General features: G+C 36.1%; 1 protein-coding gene across 1 annotated transcript in view; it reads right to left on the reverse strand.

Annotated features, from left to right (window-relative positions):
- Positions 1-792: 792 nt before the first annotated feature.
- SCARB2 (scavenger receptor class B member 2) overlaps positions 793-26,015 on the reverse strand; it is a 35,200-nt gene continuing 9,977 nt past the window's right edge. Inside the window, exons 4-13 of the mRNA XM_072405560.1 lie at positions 23,984-24,131; positions 21,502-21,702; positions 19,415-19,506; positions 17,215-17,334; positions 15,770-15,948; positions 15,099-15,217; positions 9,861-9,934; positions 8,354-8,405; positions 7,352-7,510; positions 793-4,601 (exon numbers count right to left, since the gene is read on the reverse strand). Coding sequence (XP_072261661.1) covers positions 4,563-4,601; positions 7,352-7,510; positions 8,354-8,405; positions 9,861-9,934; positions 15,099-15,217; positions 15,770-15,948; positions 17,215-17,334; positions 19,415-19,506; positions 21,502-21,702; positions 23,984-24,131 — 1,183 coding nt within the window. The 3' untranslated portion in view covers positions 793-4,562. The remainder of the gene's footprint in view (positions 4,602-7,351; positions 7,511-8,353; positions 8,406-9,860; positions 9,935-15,098; positions 15,218-15,769; positions 15,949-17,214; positions 17,335-19,414; positions 19,507-21,501; positions 21,703-23,983; positions 24,132-26,015) is intronic.

Below are 26,015 nucleotides of genomic sequence, written 5' to 3' on the forward strand. Positions count from 1 at the left end.
CAGTTTTTTGAGTGAGCTTGTCATCAACAGTTGTGAGAATAATTCATGAAAAATGTATAATATACATGCATCAAGGTCTAATAAAGTTTGCCTCCAGGCACATGAAATGGACATGGATATTATGTTTAAATATTTAAACATCCTGATAGGACAGTCTTAAAAATATCTGAAAGAAAACTGTTTTATGCTAAAATATTTAGGTGGTTTTAGTCTGGGGACACTTTCTTTGCAATGAAAATGCAACTCAGAATGGCATGTTAACCTCTATTTGGACAGGCTGCACAAAAGGTATTTTAGTTATAGGTGTTACTGGTTTCCTGCATGTTGTAAATATTTCAAAAGTGAGAACTTAGTTCTGTTCATGTCTCTGCTCAAAAGTGTTTCAGGTATTGGTAAAAAAAAAAAAAAAAAAAAAGGCCGGGACTCTTACATGGCTACAGCATCTACCAAAAACTGAAATATCAATGAACTGACTATAGGATCTCCAGGCAGAAATCTGTCAGGATTAGGTCTGTGCCGATTGGTGTTGTGAGGAGAATATTTACTTCATGTACCTTGTGTATAGCGCATTTTATCTTCTCACAATTGGGTGTTCAGAGTGAAAAGGAATTTGCATTTTACATGATTGGCTAATAAAAGTGAATGTTTGCACTTCAAGTGAAGATTCCTAACTCCTATGTGATTCCGTTTCTGTCAAATGTTACATTTTAGTAAACTGGACATCTTAGATTTCATTTTTCAATCAACATTATTAACTGATTCTTGGCACATGGATCAAATAACTCTGAAACATAAAAATCACATATCCTTTATTCAAGTTAAACATGGTTTCTTCACACATTTATTTGGTAATAATATTAATCAGTACTCTGAGATTAGTAGTTAAACCTGACATACAACATGCTGTACACATTTTTTTAATGAAATAAATGAAAAATTGTGTTAATCCCCTTTTTTAAGGAATTTAGAATTGTTATTTTTCAGAGAGTGAAAGTTTATTAAATGTCCCATATACTATATAATGTAAACATCAATTTATAGTAATAAAATGTATCAATGTGATCTAGACCAAAAAACAGGTAAATGAATGAATATACTGTAGCCGTACCAATAAATTAGTAATCCACGTGTATTAGCATTAGAGATGGTATAAATTATTTGAATAAACTACAAGCCTGTGGTTTATAAAGGAGAAGTCCAGTTTTAGTACAAACATGTAACCTTGTATGTCCACACAGCAACATTTTAGCCGCTTACCTGTCCATTGTTCACCCCCTCTTTAGGGCTGACATGGAGCAAATCTGTGTCATAGATGTGTAATCTGTGTAGTTGGTCTATTACACTTTATTTTATTTTTTTTTTTTTTTTACACTAAGAACACAGGACTGAATACATGGTACCCCATAAATGAATAAAGCTAGTGATATACGGGTACTTGCAAAAAGTGCTTTAAGAATGCAATGTTTCTTACAGCACTAGGACCGATCGTTATTAGAAGTCAAACCTTTTGTGTAAGCACCCTTTGAAAGCTCTTTAACAAATACAATGGTATCCTGCGTCTTATCAGCTACAGGACAGAAGCAAATGACAGTCTCAACAATATTGTAGGCTAAAACCAATGGGGGTATAAAAGCAAAACTTTGTCTTGGATAAATGGGGTCTATTTATAAAGTAGGGAATCTGACATTTACCAAACATTTCTCATGCTGCCATTGAAAACACATGGATTGGAAGGATTATCCACCAGAGAAAATTGGAACTGATCTGCTTTATAAATAAACCCAAAAGAAGGGGAAGGTTTGACCCTTTGTTGTGTTCTTGCTGGGGAGACTCAGCGTTTTTCTTTAGTCCTGGTGACCATTGTCACAAAGACAGAAAATTAGGGGAAAACCAATACTTGGTTGTCATCAGAACAATAGGTGAAGGAAAATCCTACAATGGGTAAATTGTGTATTCCACATTCCAATATTCACTTTGGATTACCTATTATTTCCTGTTGTCCTTTAGAACAGGAAATGAATGGAAATCTTCCTAGCTGCGTGCAAACGGTAAGAATAAAAAAAAATTACATACAGCCTAATATATATTTAGATGACCCTGTCCCTAACTAAAAATTATAGGCAAAAACAACTTAAAGCATTAAACTTAAGCATTTTAAATGCCTATTTGCAGCTTTTTCCTATACATTATTTTTTATTCATTTTCAATTTGTGATTCCAGCCAATTCTCTAGCATATTAGTCGTCTTTTTGTACCTCATACCCCCTTCTTCTTCTATGTACTTTGTTGTTAACCTTCTCCAATTCTCCCTTTACTTCTTTGCAGAACTTATGTATCTGCCAGGGAAGTGATGGTTCTGATTATGTTGGAGATGCTGACATCACATCCAATATGGCAGCTCCAAGCAGCTGTTTTAGATGGATGTCTACACCAGGGAAGCTTTTACAGGTAAATAACAAATAAAATACATTAAATGAATGTACAGTATAATCTAATGGGAATGTGAAATGAAAGGTCTTCTGAAAAAAAGATGACTAACAGCTATCTCTACTGCAGTCTAAGGCTTTCTAACATTTTATAAACCTATGTTTTAAAGTGCATTTCCATGTGAATTACAAATCCCAGTACAGTTTATGACCTCTGTGTGAAGCCATACAGTGTGATGCAGTTTTCCAGTCTTTAACCATACCAGAACACTGACTTTGACACTCCGTGTACAGAAGTTTGAACGTTTCTTTGGAATGGCTGTCACAGTCAAGCCATGATAACAATTTATACAGCAAATGAAATAAATTGGCCCCAGTAAAATCAAGCTGCTGGTTACTTTATTATAACACTGATGAATTTTAAACAAGAAAAGTTTTTTTTAACTAGAAATATTGTTTAAGTAAACTTGTCATGGTTCTATTGGAACTAGAGCTGCTGACCCCTTATGAGAATGATAGTAAATGGACTTTGATTCTGATCCACTGCCACATTTCCTTTAGGTTCTCTGTCATACTGATTTACTTTTTACTGATTTTACTGATTTACTTTTGATGTCACTGACCCAGAACAAGTGTGCAACTTATTTATAAAAAGTACAAAAGGACAATAAATGTCCTACACATTACAACCAGTCACAAAAATTAATGTGATAGAAAAATGAACGTCAAGATTTGACCTGGTGCAATGGACAACAACATCATTTTATTCTATAATTTTGTAAGTGTTTTGTATGTTTGTTGTAGCTAAAGCAATGAAAACAATGGTAGGGTGGTGGTAGCAATAATTCATACACATGTGGGTTGTGAAAATAGCGACCTTTGGTAATATACACAGATATGTAAAGCAGTTGGACTATTAAATATAAAGTAGATCTAAACTCCAGGTGAATGACATTTAATTAACTAAAGCATTTTGTATGATGTACAGTTGCCGATTTTCTCTTTTCATTGAGTGCATCCACGTGCTACAGCTTCGTCAGCACATCATTGCTCTGGAATGCTTTACTGATGGCGGACTATGCCTGTTTAATGTAATGTGTGTTGGCAATGCCACTTGTTCTCCTTTTATTAAGCATGTGACAATGCTGGTGCACAGCTGGAAACAGTTGTTTCTTTGTTATAATACATGCCTAAACATGGACATTCAATGTGGGATTACCAGGTATACATTTAATAAAAGTTTTAGAAATGACATGTTAAAACATATTACAAATTTTAATGATTGTGTTTAGATCTACTTTAAGCTACCAGGGAACCCATTAACATAGCGTTACCCCACTGAGGTCTTCCCCACATGTGTACCTACTGATGTAAGGATCTTCCATTATGCTACAGCCCTTCCAGAGCACATTTGTGCCACACCTTTATACCTAAAATTATTTCAAAAACACAAACAGCTACAATCTATGTGAAATGATATATTACTTAAATACAAATGTAACTCTCACATGAAGTACCAACAGCAATGTGCTTATAAGAGTAATGAGGGCTACCTAACACATTTTAAGGTGCTGCTAGTACATCTGAAGACCAAATTTCAGGGTAACCTACATCTTAAGGTGATTATAACATATTGTTATTTGATAAGGCAATGTAAAATTCAACAATATTGTGTAAAAGACCCATAACAAGTACAAGTCTACATTTTACTGTAGGTAAATGGGTAAAACATGATTTCTGTTGATACCAATCCCATAACTGCATGCAGTATGTACAATAAGGAAACAAGGCCTTGCTGTTAATGTGAAATGAAACAATACGAGAAGTCCTTTCTTTCAATAATTTACACCACATTAGTAACCAGGGGTGTTGTCCTTAAAGCCATCATTGCACAAATTCTACACAAAGGGGACGGCGAATGCAACAGCCCATAGTGGTAGACCACAGAGTCAAATGGATTAAAATGTGCTTGTTATTTCACTCCAATGGTCAAATATTATTGTGAGTAACTGTACTGTTTCTCATGTCCATTCTAAAGCAGCATCTTCTGACTTCCCTCAGCTCTGCTTCTTTCAAAACTTTTCCAATCTACTTTATTTTGCATAGTTTATGTACTCCATATTAAAGCATTAATGAATTATGTTCGTATTAGAGGTCCTCTTTCTTCTTCTGTCCCCTAAACAAACAAATGACAGATGAGTTAAAACAAATCAAACTATATGAAGATATTGTAGACCAGGGGTGTCAACTCAAACACAGAGAGGGCCAAAATCAAAAACTTAGACCAAGTAGGAGGCCAAACCCGAAATCCACTTAAAAGGTGAAGTTTCTCTTTCTCACCAGATACAGAAACAAAGAGGTCCCGCCCAACACTCAATCCGGAACAAGCCCACAACAGAGAAAGAGGCCTAAGAATTTTTTTTTATATTAAACTCCAAAAATTTTTTAAATCAAAATGAAATCTACCAACAATAAAAATACTAAACATATATTTATTTATATATATCCCGAAGTGACAGAAGGTAATGAGACATTGAATGACACAACATTGCACAACAAGACCACACCTTTCATAGAAGAATGATGTGCTGCCCTCTCTGCCTCCCTCCCCACTCCCTACTGTTACACAGAGCCTTCTCACACAGAAAGACATCCCCAGCATCTATAGGGACGTGCAGTCGGCTGGACTCGAGTTGCCTTCGCGATTGTCTGTGATGTGTGAAAGGGGGTGGGGAGGGGCAGAGATACACGTGAGTGATGCCGAGACTACAATTCCCGGCATTACTTGCATCTATGGAACAGAACAACAATGTGGGGCCACACAGTGATGCGAGTGAAGCCAGGAATTGTAGTAGTGGCATCAGGTAATAGGTAGTAGCAGGCGGGCCAGATGCAATTCACCTGCGGGGTCAAAAGAAAGGACCTTGCTGGCCAGAGTTTGACACTCCTGCTGTAGGCAATCATATGTCTTGAAAGAATCATACTCAAGCATGTGTCATAGAAAATATGATAATTATATGTTGGCCTAGTAGATCTAATAGATAAGGAAAACTCCATGAACAGCGGCTTTTACTGAACTGTATTCCTTAACAACCATAAAAAATATGAATCAAATGTGCGTGGACTAAGTGCCTTTGAAAACCCAGACTGTATATACGAGGGGGTGCTGAGAAGTTCCTGGCTTTCCCCCCTTCCAAATGAAATAGAAAAATTGGGGGCATATGACAGCCTAATATCTTAGTAAGCAACTGTGCAAATATCAGGTCTTTGCGATTCTTAAAACTGTTTTTTCTTTTAGTGAGAAGCTGTGATGGCAGAGGCGCAAGCAAGTTTCACGTCGTTGGAGTGACGGGCAGTCATGAAATTTTTGTTTCTCCAGGGAAAGTCAGCAAAGGACATTCACAATGAGATATCACAAACACTGGAGAAGTGTCCTTCCTACAGCACTGTAAAAACCTGGATATCTGGTTTCAAAACTGGGCATTTCACCGTTGAAGATGAGCCACGCAGTGGGCGCCCCCAACTTCAACTGACCCGGCAACCTGCGATGCTGTCCAGTGGCGGATATCCACAAAAAAGATAGCCCAGATACTTGACATCTCACGCGAGCATTTTGGAATTGTTATCACCACTATCCTAGACATGCGCAAGCTTTCAGCAAGGTGGGTGACTAAATGTTTGAACAGTGATCAGAAGAAGGAACGAGTTGATGCATCCAAAGCTGTTTTGGCCCATTTTGAAGCTGCACAGGACTTTTTGGCTAGGTTAGTGACTGAGGAGCTAGGTTAGTGACTGAGGATGAAACCTGGCTCCACATTTATGATCTTGAAACCAAGGAACAGTCAAAGGAATAGCGCCACAGCAGGTCCCCAAGGCCAAAGAAATTCCGAACACGACGAAAAAATGGCTTCCGATTTCTTGGACAAAGACGGTATTCTGTTGGTGGACTACCTACCTCAGGGCTCTAGTATCACCAGACAGTATTATGCTAACCTCCTGGACCAGCTGAAGGAGACGATTACGACGAATTGCTGTGGAAAGTTGACCAAAGGGATCCTTTTTTTGCAGGACATTGCACCTGGGCAAACAACCAACATTGTGGCTGCCAAATTGAACACCCTGGGTTTCCAATTGGTCCACCAACCCCCCTACTCACCTGACCTGGCTCCTTCGGACTATTATCTGTTCCCAATTTGAAGAAACACCTGAACGGGCAACGTTTTGAGGACATTTCTGACGTCAAAGATGCTGTTGAGAGCAGGTTTGTGGCCCAACCAAAGGTCTTTTATTTGAACAGTCTAGAAAAGCTGCAACCACGCTGTACCAAGTGCATCAGTCTCCGGGGAATATGTTGAATAAATGTGTTATTTTCTTATAACTTTTTATTTATTTCTTTTATTATTAATAATATTTATTTTTATATAACTCTGGCTCTCTTCTTTCTGAGCAAAGTCGTGTGTGGCAGTGACATCAATTCTTCACTGTGCAATGATCAAATCTGTGGGAGGAACCCAGTAGGCTCACCTACTACAGGCTGGCTGCAGAAAACTACAGGAGGGAGGAGGATACAAGACCAGTCACCCTGCACATTGAGGGAGTGCAACAATGACTGGTCTTTACTACAGGAAGCTTCTGCACAGATGCTAGGTTTTTGCACAGATCTCGAGGAAATATACAAAGCACACCACATTACAAGTAAGAATAAACATAACTCCTATTTTTAGACAATATTTGTTTATCCCAGCTTGATTAATGTGACTTTTCACAACAATTTTCTCATCAGTTTATTTGACTTGTTTTAACTAGACGTTTCAGCAGGACAATGCAACAGTCAAAATCTTAAATATTACTGGGTAATAAAATGTAACTTGTGCAAATGGAATTCAAAAATACAAAGTATATTTGGCACTTTATGCATACACTTACCTCTTCCCTTGTTCTATGTGGACGACATACTAGAACAACAAATATTATACCAAACAGAATGCCTAATCCCATAATGATGAAAGGAACATTGGCTACCACTCTGGCTTTCCAAAGAGCACTCCTGAGTTTTGCAGAAGACTCATCGTCAATTAAAACGGTCTGTAACAGAATTTTGAACACATATATAAAGTGAATAAAATGCCATATAAAATTCTAAAAAAACGGCAACTACACTCTTACCTCACAAGAGTAAAAATATGGAATGATACTAAAGCCCTGCAGCCAGTCCCTAACTTTCGACAGTGGTCTATTCATACTGCTGCTGTTGAACTGAAATAAAGCAGCATTGTCCACCCTTCCTAAATTCTTCTCCATTTTATTACTTCATCACACCCCTCTATTCTCATGTCCAAAATATCAAACACTTTGCACTGTGTGCATGTGGTGTCTGTATTCTGGAGTTGCATCCAACAATTTTTGGCCATTACCGTAGATGCTGGATGTGTAATCTTGCTGATTCAATGAAATCACAGCCAAAAAGGAGGGGACTTGGTTTCCCCCTGAAATATTTAGATACACAATCTGGTCATAGTAACCAGGTGTCTAATATTTTAGTGGAGAAGGATTTGTGATACAGTAAAGGCTGAATAGTCTGGGATTGGTCTATCAGTAAACGTTTGGGTGATTTCTCTAACTTAACCCTACTGATCCACTAAGGTGGAAGAAAAATAAAGTATATTTTCCCCTATTTTGATTTTTTTATGTTCATTTTCAAATTTTTTTTACAATTTCAGCATTTTGATACTTTACTGCCTCTGGAGCCTTTACGAACTCTCAAAGTAACATATCTGTTGTAGATTTACTAACACTTATATTGTTAGACAATTTTAATTCAGCTCAGCAGTGGTAAGTCCAGAAATTGATTATCATTGTCTTTTAAAATCAATGTTGGCTCACAAAACATAATAGGAATGCTGTACAAAATATAAAAGACACTATTACCTCACTGAGGTGCATCACTGGGAAGTACAGGTTCTGTATATTTGTTGTAGCACTAAAAAAAAGAAAATGTTCGTTTAGTATGGTTCATCAATATATCTATCTTTGGGTGATTTGCAGTGTGTATTGTACCTAGTGAAAAGTATTTGTGTAAAGGGCATTTGAAAAAAGCAATAATATTGGTTGCTTAAAAAAACTGTTTTTATTGCTTGCCTTTGTAGAAATTAGTCAGGTAAGAACTATTCACCCTACAAACAGCTGCCATCTTGCTGATCATGCATAATGTACAGCATGTAATGTCAGGATGTTTACCACAGTCCTACTTGGGGACTACTAGTTTTAGGGGAAAAATAAGCTGCAACTGAAACAGTTAAATGAGCAAATTATATAGGTAAATAGTTAGGTTGAAAAAAGACATACATTCATCAACATATCCCAGATAAAAAGCCTATAGACATATTTGATCCAGAGGAAGGCGAAAAAAACCCTTATGAAGCCTGGTTCAGTTTTCATCCAACAGAGAAAAAAATTCCTTCCTGATTCCATGAGGCAATCAGATGTTCCCTGAATAAAAAGTCTCTGTTATCTTTACTTTAAAACTTTAATCCCCAGTTATATTCTGTGCTTCTAGAAAAGCATCCAGCTTTTTCCTAAAGCAATGTATGGAACTTGCTAAAAGTACTTCCTGAGGGAGCTGATTCCACATTTTCACAGACCTTACAGTGAAGAATCCCTTTCTTATCCAGAGCTTAAACTTCTTTTCCTCCAGACACAAAGAGTGCCCTCTTGTTCTTTGTAATGATCTCAAAGTAAATATTTGGGAAGAGAGTTCTCTATATGGATCGTTTATATACTTATACAGGGGGATCATATCCCCCCTTAAACATCTCTTCTCAAGGGAGAATAGGTTCAGTTAAGCTAATATCTCCCCATAAATTAGTTCCTCATTCCTTGTTTAGGGATAAGATATTTGTTTAAAAAAAAGTAAAGTAATACAAAAAAATTACTATATCCCCATTATTCCCACTTACTCTGAATGAGGGTAGTATGTCAGTAGTCAGCAGATGAGGTAGTCTGTCAGTTCACACTTGCCTATGTGAGCAGTGAAAAATTAAATATTGGAGAGGAGCAGCAGGACAAACCAAGAGAGAGCTCACTTTGGCAAAATGTTAAATACTTCAGTGTTTTGACTTACTTACTGATTTCAGAAGCAAAAACATTTTTCTTGTCCTAAGAACATTATATGAGTATGCATATATGAGTACAGTATAAAGGACTGATTTGACCTAAAAATTGTCACTTGTTCACAATCTCTTCAACTTTGCTAATTTGAGAACACAATGCCTACATTGCTGGGCATCATACAAAATACAACAGTTTACTGCATTATTATTGTTCAGGTCTGTATTCTTTCTGCTCATTTAAATCCACTGCATTACATACTGTATTTTAATACTTTTGTATATTAAAAAACAAACTGGCATTTAATCTGTAGTTCTATAATTCCTACCTGAATTTTGGACTTTGTTGTATAAAGATGTTGATTTGCATTCTCTTGGCAGCTTTTAGTACTATTCCAGTAAGCTGAAAAAAAGAGGAATATCATTAGACACAACATAAAATTTTGGTTGCTATCCTTCAGTTTAATTTTCTTTGGCCAATAAACCTATTAGTGAAGGGGTGTGTAATAAAATCACAAGAATTACAGCAGGACACATTTTTTTTTTGTCTAGGGGTTTATTGATATTACCATCACAGACAGGAGAGAGGGAAAGGGGTACAGAGTGTCCAGACATTACCAAGCAAACTGTAGGATGCTGAATATCACAGTATACCCTTTACATGTCTCTCTAAATCCCCATTCTTAGGTGAGGGGACTAATAGGCATCAGTAGTAGATTTATCCATGGTAAATTAAAATATGCTGAATAGTAATCTTTCTGAATTCCCCAGTCAGAGTGGTTAACCCCTTCTAGTAACAGTCCCATTTTACTAAGAACTTGCACTTGTCTCCAGCTGCATCCTCCAAATGGGTCTCCTTTTTCTGCAGGCCTCTAAACATTAAAAAACCTTCTGGCTCCAGTACTCAAAATCCAAGATTCGAACCCTAGACTGTCCAGATCCACAGGATCAGAAGTATCCCATAGCAGGGTAACTCTCCCTTACTTTTTGTGACTCTCCTGGCAATCATTCTATTCAAACACATTTCCTTTTAGGAGACAATTCTAATTACTGGATAGAGAATTTACACCTTTCAGTGATGATTGGTTTCCCTTCTCACTATGGCCAGGAGCCCTACCTGGCAAATTAGGGAGAGCCAGAACTCCTAAGCCAATTACTTAACACTAAAATTCTAATTTTTCAAGAGCCTTTTAGGCAGCGAGCACCCCCTTAATGGGATACCATGACTAAAGAGAAGCTACATACAAAAAGGGTTTATGTATCAATAAGAAAAACAATATGTGTACAGGAAAGAAAAATAAAGGTTATTGTGGCTGGGTTATTGCTATTTTATAAAAATCAGTAACAGGAAAAAGGAGATTGCAATATTAAATAAATATCCCTGCATCATCATAACATCATAAAACTTCCTCTTAGCACTACTAGGCACTGGGTGTAAACCTGAGCTCTGGGTGAATGAGAAGTTTTATTACTCACTATCACATCTTCCAGCACAGAGATTCTATAAGTAATGAGTATTTAGTGTTAAAACAAGTGTCAAAAAGAAGCAAACCGCTTCTATACATTGATCAACATAAAAAATAGAATATAAAAAAATGAATATTGTATAGTTTCTTAGGAAACTTTTAAATTATTGCCTAAAATATGACACATTTACTGTTTTATTTCACAGAGTAAACCATTTGCTGCCTATGTCCCAGATGGTGAGACTCCTGCTCACTCTCTGTTCTACCTTACAGTATTTTTTAATACTACTCTTGTGTTCCTGTTAGGGAGATTTGGCATGTATAAAACAAAAAAGAAATTAGGGGAAATGTCAAGTACAGAGGCACAGACAGCTGAAAAAGTTTGATGAATGCTGTAAACACATAGACATGATATGAATTCCATTTCACTTACTACAAAAATGTATTAGAATTAGCTGTAAAGGTCTAATAAAGATATTAGAAAAAAGCTTTTTACACTTGTCAGATGACTATTGCCTGCGATGAGTGATCATGCTTTTCCCAGGTGAAAATCTGGCATGTGTATATACAGTGGTCCTCTGTTGTCATTCAACAATCTGCCTTGGCATATTAATGAAGAACTGATTGAGAATGACCACTGTGCTTTTCTATAGAGCAGAGCATAGCAAGGTGTATCTCACTTGTCCTCCCACCTTTCCTCTCCACAGAACAGCGCTCATTTGTTTTTCTGTCAATAGAAACAATCGCAAAAGATTGTTTCCCGTGACTAATCTGTCGTCTAACTGAGGTCTGTACCGTTTTTGTACAAATAAGCTTTTTTATCACGTGCCTGTAAAGTAATTGATATTTCAGATGCTCAATATTCATTATTACATTTACACTTGTCATTATAAATATTTAGACTAGAAATAGTGATAAGGTGTTCACTATATTTTTAAATAAATGTGAATAATTTTCCCTCTGCTCAGTCATAAACTTTATGTGACTATCAGTAATAATATTTGGTGACCATGAGCAGATTCCTGAATATAAAAAGGATAAGTGTAACTGTGATCCAGGAACTGGGTTACAGATGTGAAAGCACCCTCAGATCTGGACAGATTTGAGGCCTCTAGCAACAAACAGCAATCTGTTTTGAGACTGTATAAAAGAATTACCTGTGCCCCAGCGTGCTTTATTTATGAGTCAAGCAAAATGTCAATGTATTTGTCAAAAACCAGAGAGAAGGAAGTGGTTAACCAGTACATTAGCCCAATGTGATTCATATACATTGCACAGTAAATAGCACATGGAGACAATGTAAAAAAAAAAACACAATTAGCTCTGCCCAAATTTGTTCTTCCAGATTTTTGTCATTTAATTAAATATGCAGCAACTACAACATGCTTTTAGTAAATTATTCAATTTCTTTATGCCACTTATTTCTAAAAAGTAGACTTTATATGGTAAAAAATCCCTTAACAATTTATGTAAGTTGTGTGCAGCTGAATGCCCAAGCATGTGCAAGGGAAATTATAGGAAAAGGATTCTTCTTGCACATGTTTGGATGCTTAAAGATTGTTTGCCAAGGTTTGGCCATTCATTTGACAATGGGATATTTATTCACACTTGTTACATTATGCTTTCATTTCCTCTGTTTGTCTTAGTTAGAAAAAAAGGCAAAGTGTAGAGATTAGAAGCATATGACAAGAAAGGTGTGACAAGTCTTGTGACTCTTGTGGTTGGGCCTGATTGCTCAAACTAGAACAAAGTACAACCTCACAGTTGTTAAGATGACTGCTATAAAACAAAAGTATAGTGCAAAAAGGCTAATTTCACATGTATACATGTAGGATGACGCAGACAAAACATGGCTGCTTTTATTTGTATGAATGGCCACACCATTTACAGCTCCTAAAAATTGAATTAGCTTGGTTACGACATTGAATCAAATATTAAATCTACAGCTGTTTCTACCAGTTGTTTGTTGTGAAATGCTGTAACATTCAGATGGAAACGTGTGTACAGTGATCTTGCCACCAAAATCCATTATATACAGTATGTGGAACAGCTACTGGGTGATTCAAATCAGCTGCACTTTATTCCTCATGTTCACAATGTTTTGAGTACACAAGCGGTGGAGAGTTAGGAATTGTTCACTAATGCAGTGAAGGATAGGTGGTGGGATGAAACATATTAAGATTGCACACATGAGTGGAAAAACAACGGGCTATGTCCCATCAGTGATTGTGACCACCTTAAAAACTAAAAAGGGTCACAGTTTTATCCAGGTGGTAACTCCACGCAGATATTGAGTGGACCATGGTAATTGTAACAATTTTAGCCAAGAAGATGCAAGAGGCAGCAGGACAGTGATACCATATAGACAGGTATGTGTGGTTTATACTAGGACAGCTTTGCAGAGAACACTGCTGGACAAGAATGCATGCCAGTGGCCTTCTCAACAGTTCGAGAAAGTTGGTGCCTTGAGCAAAGAAATGGGTTTGTCTGGTGAGTGGTGACCATAAAAGCCTTGCCCTTGAATGTGAAAATGGAAAAGCCTGATTTGTATTGATTACAATACTGTTGAATTATTTTTTTGAATGGTTTCATTTACCTTAATTTAAAAAATGACTAAGAGTTAGTATTATTTTGCCCCAGAAGTTCCTTCTTCTAGGCTGCCTGGAGTAATCACTCTTTAGTGGGAAAACAGTGACATTTATTGACCTCATGGGGGAAAATCTAGTTGCCATTTAGTCAAAGCCCTGTGTAAACAATCAAGCTCTAGCCTTCCAATAGGAACGTCAGGGACATGCTTCTAGAACCTTTGATGCAAAGGTTTAATCAATGAATGATATATTAAGTCATACCATTTGTAAGTCTGTACAGAGCAGGTAACATGGTCTCATGGCTAGACAAAATACAAGGACATTGTTTTGGGTTTAGCAAGCTCATGACTGAAAGGTATCTGCAGGGTGCAGGAAAGGATTGTGTGGACACAGAGGTGTTACCCCCTCCTGGATCATCCAACTGATTACTTGGGATGCAGAGTTGGGTTAAGTCATGCCAATTACCTGTAGACATATGAGAGGGACGTACCAGAAGTATGGCATGTTTTTCACACGTTTTTCCTTCCTGCCCCATACTGCCAGCAGCAGGATAAGCACCCCAACCCTACCCAAGCACTATAATGCCACCATTGCAACATCTCAATGTCTGACTCACTAATGAGCCACGTAACATGGAACAGGAGTGAGTGTCAAAGCCTGCTTTTCTGACAACACTTTAGCAATAAAAGAGGACAATGATACAAACAGGATGGGTCATTTCTCGAATGTAGTAGTCCAGTGAACCAAAGTGCATAACTGACAATTCTTTTACTCTTTATTGTTCTAAATGCCAGGTCTGTACACTATTCATACAGAGGCTGCTTCACTATATTTTGAAAGACCATTGCTTCAAAAAAACATGGGGACCGCATCCAAAACACCTTTCACATATATGAACAGATGTTATTTTATCCTCTGTAGGACCAGTCGCTATTGCTATACTTGGAAGTCACTATTGCTTGGGTGCTGATTGCAGCTTCTATCTCTATGAAGCCCAAAATTTCAAGATACCTTTATTTAAAACAAGATTCATGACATGCTTCTCTGCCTAATAAACTAATCAAACTTTTTCTCCAGTAATTTTGCTGAAACTATATGTATATTCACTTAAACTAAGGTGAAACATAAATTACATTTACTTGTACATCTGTACGTATTTGCCTTTTGCAATAGCTGAAGGAAATAAGGAATACAAGCAAATCAGTACAGAGATTAAAAGGAATGTGTAATGTATCATAGCAAACAAAATTATTTTTTGTAAATTCCAATCTTACTGGTACAAATCACATAAAAGGGAATGGCTGCTGTGAGTTACTGCAGTCTGCTCATTATGGTCACTCTATGCTTTGATTTCATAAATCCACCTAACAATTACTGTATGCCAGTTCACTCATTATAACCAAACTATTTGCAGTTGATAACAGGTACTTACCTGTACAGGGAGATGCAAGATTTTTATGCTTTTATATACAATATGTATGAATAGGACTAATTTGTTACACATTTATCTTACCGGATTGACATCCAGAAACGTTTGATGATCTTCTCGGTTAGGATTCAATCCCACTATGCTATTAATTACAGATTCATCTGCTTGGTAGAAGTGAGGTGATGAGAGAATGATGGGGGCACCTGTGAAACACATTTATCAAGAAATTTAAACAATTATAAATATACAGTGTAGGTGCTGAACAACTCCCACATGCTTGTTTTTATTTAAAGATACCCTGTCAAATTTTCTCAAGATTTCAAAAATCGAGCTCTAGCATGCACCAGATAACAAAGCCATTCATCACTCTGGAAACTGTTGAATACCAAACCAAAATTTTTGTAGAGATAAAAGAAAGGAAGGTAAGAGACATACGCTGCCAAAGCAGTGGTCATAGAAATTTTGCTCTTACAAGGACTTGCCATTGGGAATTTAAAAAAATGTTTAATCCTGACAGGGTTGCTTTGTAAGAAACTTGTCAAGAGGGTAACATTGGGAGCACATTTCTCACCTCTCATTCTAGAAATTCTTGTTTCCTGGCTGTCATGGTGACCCTCCACTCACAATACTTTGAGCTACTGGTCCAAGACAAGAATGCACACAAAGGATTCCTTTGTTTCTGATCTGCAAACATGTTCTATACAGTGACTCGTCCTGTCTGCACCTTTTTTAATCTATGCGGAGGAATTACATACCTTGCTTGCACTCACTGACATTTAGCAGTCCTGATGGCAGGCAGTTTCCTGCAGGAACACAGAAACCAGCATTGTCAGGATTAACAGTAACATTAGCAAAAGCCTTTTCAGGTATGACAAAACGGAAGGCTGAAATTTGCTTGACACGTTGTGTGGAGTCATACACTGTGTACAAAGATCTGGGGAGGGGGGGAAAAAGTTACTGTAGAAGAAAAAATATTTTACCTTAGCAAACATAAGCAACTAAACTTAATTATAGAAAATGATGCATTTATTAAAAACAAATTCATTTGTTTTAAATCCACTACAAGTTGAAGATTTCATGTGATTTTTTTTCCTGTGTTATTCCTTCCATAGCAACACATCCACAGAGTGTACAGAGCTGGTTGGGTAAAGCAATTCAACACAGATTAGCCAGTGCTCAGAATTTTAGAAGAGAGGCGGAAAAGCATGTGCTAATGTCATTCCATTATTATTCAACATACTAGAGGTGGGTTTGTGGTCAAGCTACATTGTTTATCTGGCTACAATGTTTTGCAAGGGTCACAAATCACAGGTTTAAGAGAATGATAAATTTATTTGTAGGTTAGTAAAGGTCACATTTCAGCTGTGTATCTACCTAGAGTTTAGTAATAATAACTTCATATTTAGTGGCTTCAGAATATTTATAAGTCACAACAATTATCCATTTTAAAATCAATAGCTTTTGTAGCAAAATATTTATACATTTTTGGGAGGTACAAAATTTAATTTATTGGTCACAATATTTTAAAATATTATTCCAAGTTCATTTGGGCCCCCCAACCCAGCTCCGGACAGACCTCCCTTTCCATTGTCATTAGAACAGATGCCCCATTTAAAGATTTCCTTTCTGCTACATATCTAATTGCAACTTTAACATTTAATGACAATAATCACCAGGACCATTAGACAGGTAAAATCTTCCCTTAAGGTACACATACAGTCTCTGATTTACTGCAAAGGAAAAGAATAAATATGACCTTATTATGTGAGGTTGTAATGGCTGATACTGTTGAGCTTAGGGTTCAACTACTGGAAAAATTATCACCTATGTCAATAAGGAACATACTAGTGCTAGATCTTATCAAATGGAGGGTGATAGGGCAATATTTGGAACTAGCTGTGGATATTTTCTTTGGCCTTGTGAAACATTTTATTTACTGGGTCACAGATCAGCAATAGCAAATTTCTATTCGTACATATTTAATTTATTACACTTTGAGTGACCCATAACAATAGTGATTACTAGGCGTGGTGATTACCTTTGGACTTATTGGATTACAACATTCTGTTTGTTTCCACAAGGAAGAGCGAGAGGTAAGGTTGTTGTAAAAACATCATAAAGTTTATTGAGTAAACCAACCGGTTAAGTCATAGATTATAGTATCTTGCAAGAATAACTTCAGTAAATGTTACCATCTTACCTGCACAAGTCCGATGAAAAAATGTACAGGATGTCATTTTTATCTATTAGTGGGTGAAATGATGACCCATCTGTCCCATTGATCATATTGCAGGTGTCTGAAGTCCACCATGAAAGATTTCTAGGGTAAAAAAACAAAAACAAAAAAAAAACATCACACTGTTCAATAAGCACGTTTTAGTGTCTTGTAAGGTTCACATTCACAAAGCATATTTGTTATTTATTTAAAAACAAAATTAGTTAGAAGTTAGTGGTGGCTTAAATTTAAAAAAAAAAAAAAAAAAAAACACAACTTTACTCCTTACCTTATACTAATTATGCTCAAACACAACCTAGTTTTCATGTACTTTCAGTTTCCATAGACATTGCCTGAGGTTTTGGTTTATGTTTAATTTATTGAGTGTGGTATTTGTGTAAAAAAACAAACGTACTGTTCACACAGCTTAACCTACTTAGGCAATAGATGTGCACCGAGCTGACAAAAATGCCACATTCACATTTTTTTTGGTACATTCTCATGCATTAGCCAGTCTATTCGATTGAAAAGGCTTCCTCAATACAATGCCTGGTAATACATGTGCCCCAACATTGTGCAGTAGTGTAAATATATAAGACAATAATAATGCTAGAATGTTCTTCATAATTTTACCACATTTCACTCACATTAAATTATAGCTGGCAACAAATGCCTAAATTACTAAAAACCCTAGGTACTAGAGTATATAAGAGCAAAGCCCATACCTGTATTTAATTTTTATATAAGGATTGATTATATCATAATTAGCAATAATCAAATACAATATAAAACAGTTTTTTTTACTATCTAAAACAACATTTTGGAATGAAGGAATGTTCTTTCGTATTAGAAATGAGCTCTCTGGTTATTAGAGTTTATCAGTACAGAGAATAATCCTGGGAACTAATCTGCTTACAGTTGATAAGGTCAAAATAGATTTTTTTTCTGCACAATGTGGAAAAACTAACAGCAGTCTGATTTTTGTTTTGTTATTTCCTGTGTTAGCTTTAGGACAAACCAAACTTTTTCTAACTTGTTAGTACAATAAATCAATAAAGAGGACAAACATACAAGGTTTCAAAACATGTGCTATCCCTAAACCTTATGTACTTATGTTTAGTGCAATGATTTGGTTCATTTTTGAATGCTAATTTTCATTTAATGTATTAGCCATTGCTTTTAAATTTTTTTTATATGATTTAAAACCACAGTGATCTTGTAAGTTCATTTAGCACATGAAATAATTATACATATAATTGTATAATACATATACATTTTTTAAATGACCGATTACTGAAGCAGTTTTTACATGAGTCGATAGCAGCAAAATAATGTAGTTGATGGGTATTATCTAACAGTCATATACCATGCTGGAACCTCTGCTGCAGCATTAGGTTTTGATAAATCCGCTAATCTGCTAATAGACAGATATGTCTAAAACTATTTTTCTAACGTGTAACTTCCTTTTTATACCTCATGAAAATGTCACTTTAAACAAATACTTTTTTTCCTGAATCAGTTTTAAAGTGTCTTACTTTTCTTGTCAGAATACTTTTCTTATCAGTATCATCACTTCTTGCTGCAGGCTGACAACACTAAGTCACTGCTTCACAATTGGCATAAAACAAATATACATTTAATAACTAATACACAGGGCATAACTGAAATTACTTTTTTATGACAGCACTTAAACTGTGAGTCCTTTGGATCTGTTATAAGCAAATTAATGCTGAGTGGAACGAGTGAAAACACATGCATAGGATCTGATTTATTAAAGCGCTCCAAGAGTGAAAAGAGAATAGACTATCGTTGGAGAACCTGGGTGATTCATCTATTAATTGTTAAATGTTTTCAATCCTGGATGAGGTCCATTCCAGGTTTGCAGGATCACCCAGGTCCACCCATGACAGTCTATCTTCTCATGTCTTGGAGAGCTTTAAAAAAATGGAGCCCATAGTGATGCTGAAATCTTTGAAAGCTTTATTGAACTGTGCATGGGCACACTTCCCTTTTTTATTTTCCTAACAGTAGGCGGTTTTAAAAAATGATGAGTTGTTTTCTGGTTATGTTAGACACAGCAACTACCAGATTTCATATTTTTTTTTATCAAACTTTCTAGTGTTTAGAGCCCAAACAAACTGAACACACAAAAAATGGAAATCTGTAAAATCACACAGGTTGTTACCTTTTATCATTCCATTCCACAATCCGGGTAAAGTCCATGTATCCCTTAGAACCACTGAGAAACAGATATGTCCCATCATCTGTTGTGTTTTTCTGTAAAGAAACATTAAATGTAAACAGTCAGAGGGGTGATATATAAAATATATGTGCAGCACACACATCCTACATACATTATACATATACATTATTATATATTATAGAGCATGAATTAAATAATCACCAACAAGTGGTACAGTTTCTGCTCCTGACATAGCTCAATGACAGGTAATACAAAACTATGAAGCCTAAAAAAACTAGTTAGATGTTTTACAGCCATATAAACTTGTGAACATCAAATTGTGTAAATAATAAAAAAAAGAGTTTCCTTTTGCACATGATTGCATGATTAAAGTGAATAAAAGCTTCACTAAGCCAAGTAAACTCCTTTAGTAATCAACCAGCCTCACTGTGTGCACCCTGTTCTGTGCAGGTGACATTTTACCGTCATACCTTAGCATCTGTTTTGGCTGGTCGATGTATCCACAAGGCTGATTGAAGAATTTTGATTTATGACATTTTTGTGAGTAAAGTAATGTCCAGTATGTCTGTATTGATTGTGATGCATTTCTGTGTTGAGGAATCCTATTAACCTCCTGGGCGTTACACTGATGTCTAGATTTCTGTACCAAAAGCGTTACACTGTTTCTCATGAAATTCTTTTTTTTACATTTTAGATCTGTAAGTTACAGAAATATGTCCGAACAAGGGTCTAGTAGATATCATGAATAAAAAAAAAAGTTTGAAACACAATCATGTAAAAAAAAAATGTACTTTTAATAAAATCCTATCCTATTTTTTTTTGCATAGAAATTTTTGTTTATATTGTGGGCTTGTAATTCTTAGGATTAACTCCCAGGTATGATAATTATATTTATTTATTATATTAAAATCATAAATTATAATATAATACATAAATATAAATAATAATTTAAAACAATAATGAAATAATAGACAACAATGTAATCTAAAAATAAAATTAAAAATGTACTTTTATTTTTATTTCATGTTGTGTGGTGTTTTTGTACTGTAAAAACCATTTAAAAGCAGATTACATTGTACTCTGCTTTTAAATTTCCCTCCCTGACTCACCCCCATACATCACCAATCACATCACCCAGAAGATGACTCATCCTCCGGGTTTCCCTGCCCAGTTCACACAGACAGAGGCGGACGCTGGATGCTGGCATCTCCGGAGAGATGCACAGAACAATGCAGGATTTCTGCATTGTGCTATACATCTCACTGCAGATGCCAGCAAGAGGAGCTGCAGACACTGGGTGAGTATTTCCTTTCAGTTGTAATCCGATTGTCATACAATGTATGACAATCGGATTGCAATATAACATTTGTTTACATTTAACCACCTGGTGAGAAAAACTCGGGGTTAACGAAAATTGCAAAAGTTTTTACCCCGAGCATGCTCGGGCTTAACGACCAGGTGGTTAAGTATTATGGAACAATATAATTACAAGTAACAGTATATTGAACTAATCTAATCGTCCAAGGGCGATAACAATAAGCACTAACAACTAATACAGATTGCTTATGAAATAAACAGACTAATTATTGGGCACTTTGCATTAGAATTATTTACACCGATTACAGAAATTTTTCATTAATTTAATGGACTATAAAGTTGGTCATGCTAAACATTGTCAAGTAAAAATTTAGAACACATATTATTCCTGTTGCCTTCATTCTGAGAAGTTTCACTTAGTCCCAGAGTGTGTACTTAAGGGGAAGGTGTGCTGCACATATATTTTATAATAAAGCAATGAGGTGGATTTGCTGAGGTCAGGGGAGGAACAGCAGTGGCCTGGCAGGCCATTCGATTCAAGGAATGAAGTCCTAAAGTCATTAAGAAAACTTACTTCAGTGGTGTCTCATAGTCACAGGTACACATGCCCTCTAAACAATGAAAAACCAATGGGGAACAATATTGCCTAATGTTCTAGAACATACATTTTTTTTTATAAATGTCTATATATTTGTCTATGTCTTTTTTTAAAAATATCTATCTGTTCATTTATTTTAAACAGAGGGACTTACATTGTAGAATAACCCAAACATCTCACTAACGTCGGGTCTTAGGTTATGGACCAAGGTGAGAAGTGTGTCTTTGTATCCCCACAGCATCTCATGGACAGTTCGTGTAGTGAATATTCCTTCCTTGTAGGCCTTCAGTGCCAATTGAAGTATAGGTGTTAAAAGGTCAGCATATTTGTTTTTTAAAACCATATCCATCAGCGTCTAAAGTAATAAAGAATAATGCGATTATTTTTAGAGAATGTTTGCACATTAATCATTTTTTCATACACACATCCAAAGAGTGAACTCTGGAGACATATAGGTATAGCATTTTTGTTCTGGGATGCATTCGTACTATAGAAGTTCTATAATTGTAATATAGAAGTTAAAATGTAATATCAAATATTACTTTACTTTTAAAAATGTCCCCTCCCTTTTCTATACTGGCCAAAAGCTGGCCACATAGAGGTACGGCTGACCAAACATATACAGGCATTCAGAGTTTAGGCAGAATGCTCATAACATGTAGGGAACAGCAGCAACCAGTGTATAGGACCATTTCACATTGTCCATGGGTGGTTTTCCTCTGGTCTTCCAATTTATACCTATCTGAGAAGGCTTACTAACATGTGAAAGTGTTTAAATGGTATATCTGTATGAATTGGGCAGCATGGTGGCTCAGAGGTTAGCACTCCGGCCTTTGCAGCACTAGGTCCCAGGTTTGAATCTCGGGGCACTACCTGCATGGAGTTTGCAGGTTCTCCCTGTGTCTGTGTGGGTTTTCTGGTTTCCTCCCAAAAAACATGCAGTTAGGTTAAATGGCTACCACCCAAAATTGACCTTAGACTATATTAAAGACGTATGACTAAGGAAGGGACATTGGATTGTGAGCCCCTTTAAAGGAAAGCTAGTTACACGACTATGGACTTTGTAGAGCGCTGCATAATATGATGGCGCTATATAAATGCTGTATAATAATAGTCTGCTACTTTTATTATTACTAAACAGGATTTATATAGCACCAACATATTACGCAGCGCTGTACATTTAATAGGGGTTGCAAATGACAGACTAGTACAGAAAGTGATACAGGAGGAGAGGACCCTGCCCCGAAAAGCTTACAATCTAGTAGGTGGGGGAATTTACACACAATAGGATGGGAGACATGCAGTGGTGGGAAGTAGTGATGGTTTCAAAAGGCAGAAGAAGAAACTTTAAATACACTTCATCTGTAATGAATAAGACCATTGGATTTACTAAAATTCGTATTGTTGTGTGTTTTTTTTATACATGTTATTTGTGTAATTGGTATCTAAAAAAAACATTTGATTATGATATACAGGGATATAATATTCAATTGTGTTGTTCTTGAGTCTGTGCCCTCGTATTGGTTGTATGAGGATGATTAAATGATCTAATTTAGCTATAATGGTTCTAGATCTATCAGCAAAGTCAGGAAGGGTTAGCCCCTCTGTCATATAAGTATATATCTCCATGCCATGCCACACTAGAGATTATACACTTTGGCTACAAATCACCAGAAACAATATTGCTAAATAGAATACAACATACCAGCTATAGTGCAGTGACAGAGCAAAAAATTGCTGCTTCAGCCAGAAAAGGAATGGTGCTGTAGGAACAGGTGAGGGTTTTCTCTGCTTTGTTCCTGTAGACTGGCGATTCATTGTCACTGACAGGAGCGCTAGTGTGACACGGACCTAACTGGGACTGAGACTGCAATAAAAACTTTTTAAAACTAAACTTTTCAGCACTGTCAGCACTATCCAAAACTTGAAACAAAAAGGGCAAAGAGCCTGTTCAGCAAAAAGATGGTATTTTTTTTACTTTTATACAAATAACGCCATTTTAAATTGCCAGTTAGTGCCTCCCACTTTAAAAGTGGAAAGCACCAAAGACTATAATAGAGATCAGAGGTGTTTGTTTTAAACGCAGTATTACCACATTTATTGTTACTTTTAAAAGGTACTAATAAGCTCCATATATTTACATCTATGAGCACTTATCTCCCTTTTTAAAAGTGGCATAAACTTTGCACTTTTAGAAGTCTAGTTCCAGGCAACAATAGTTTCAGACAGACATTTGTAAATTGCACGGTACACTCCCAGGGAACTCATTTCAACCCCTTGATGCCAAAGAGAACCAGTTTGGGCAGCATTCCGATTCAAGGTATTGGAAGTGGTTTATTCAGCACTCTACCCTGAGATGCTGCATGATACATTTCAAAAACAACACCACAAACATATTTCAACTGCTCACATGTTTAAGTAAAAAAAAAAAAAAAGACCTTGACAGTTGTGGACTTGTTGACAGCACTGAACTGCAGTAGAATTGTTAAAAAAAAAGTTCTTCTGAACAAACCCTAAATGATTTTGATAGAAATGTGTTCTTTATGTTCATCATGCTGTGTGCTGTATTTAAAACAAACAGGATCTAAATTTTGTACTTCATATATATGCTATTTACTTTCAGACTGAAATCTTACCACAGCAGGAATATTGACAGTTCGAATTAAGTCGGTTGCTGGGTTTCCTTTTGATAAATCAGGCTCAAATACATATGTTTTTGGGTTAACAGCTGACACTTCTGTTCCATTCTCAAGAAATTCAACATTTTCTTTCGGTCTGTACTCACTAAAATAAATGGGATTGAAGAAAACACACAATTCTTTATTACTAAAAGTACAAATATATATTTGATCTTAATCACCTCACCATCTCAGAGACGTTACAACCACCACACATTGTTTCCCAGGGGACCTATGATAGCTCTTTGAAGAACCACCAATAATCAAGCAGGAGCACCATATTCCAGATAGGTTCCCAGTTTTGTATCAACTATTCAATGACCCCCCCCCCCCAACCCACCAATATGCTGTCACAAATGATTAACAAATTATCAAGTTTTGACTTGCAACAAACTTCAAAGATAATGAACATTAGGTAGTAAGATCGCTACGTCCCAAGGACCCCCTATTGCAGTGTATATGTATGGATGTGGAATTCAGCTTAGTGGCTGTAGTTTTCTACATTCCCAATATTTTGTTCAAGAGCTGTTCAATAAACTTGTAAAGATTGCGATAGAATGGCAAAAAATTTGCCTTTTTTATCATTTCTCTGTAAGCAGTCCATTGAACCTGAAATAGTGCTGCCAGGGGACCTAAGCAGATATAGGAGGGTATGTCTTCCTACACAAGGTACAAAAAAAACAGTATGTAATATAGGTTAGAAGGGGTGGTAGGAAGAAAATCGAAGGTGGTTTTCTTGGAGATGAACAGTACATCATTTGGAAACTTTTACAATCCCCTGATATACACACAGCAGTCTGTACACACTCAATACAGTATTTCCCTTCAAACATAATATCCTAAATAAAAAAAAATAAAAAAACTATCATTAGTCATCTATAAGAATTCAGATCTTAGCTTTTTGATAGGCTCCATTGATGCACATGTGTTAATGAATCTTTATTTTTAAAGCTTTAACGTGTTATTATTAATAAACAGTATAAACAGACAGTGACACAGGGGAAGGAGAGGACCCTGCTCAGAAGAGCTTACAATCTAAGAGTTGCAAACATGAAGCATTTTCTTTCAATGCACTTGTGGGGGCAATTTAAACCCAATGACCCAGAAACACATTTAAAGTGAAATAACATGTACCTCAATAGAGAAATGTGTTTCATCCCTAAATATCTTACCCAGCAGATGCAGTAAAGCAATTATTATTAATTAATTTCCAGCTCAAGTCAAAAATGTTCTATGAATTAAACATATTATATATAATACGTTGTTCTACTCTTTCAATAATTAATAATAAACAAGATAGGAAAAACTTTTAGTTTACAAAGTCAGCTCAGGAACAGCAGGCAGAAATAGATCAAGGGTGTGATAGGTATCAAACAGACTTGGTATTAAGGCCATGTTTACATAATCTAGAGGACTTTTCTGCATAGATTAGTCATCCCTGTCTACTTGCCAAGAAACATTTTCTTAGCAGAAAGCCACTAAACACCAGCTGGATATATTTGGTGTATAGGATACATCAGTGAGTCGGTTGGAGCCTTGCAGTAGTCATATTATATTACAGGAAAAGGTGGAGCTAAACTCAAAGTTAGTCAAACTCCAGAATGATGAATTTCTGGACTTTTCTGCTGCGTCTTATTGGTCCTTTCACTCTATCAACGTGTTCTCCAAAGTTTACAGTGTATAGCAACATTTATTTTTTAATTTGAATTAGGAAAAGTTGTCTGTTTGCCACTGTGAACATTCTCTTCATTTCCTGTCCCTGAGATACAACAGGAAGTTAGAAGAAAGCTCTCAATGTGAGGGTAATTAGCCATCTTAGACACATGTCCCCGGAATAGGTGTCCCCTTTGGACGATTACTCCTTATCTTTTATTTTGTGGTAATTCTAACATTTTAGATTTTTTTTTTACAATTGTCTATTTTTCTCTTTGATAATGATTGATTATTATTGATTATTATTGATACAAATAGACAGTGAATCTTGCTAGAG

This window comes from Pyxicephalus adspersus, chromosome 3, assembly GCF_032062135.1.
Source record: "Pyxicephalus adspersus chromosome 3, UCB_Pads_2.0, whole genome shotgun sequence".
In the NCBI taxonomy this organism is placed as follows: domain Eukaryota; kingdom Metazoa; phylum Chordata; class Amphibia; order Anura; family Pyxicephalidae; genus Pyxicephalus; species Pyxicephalus adspersus.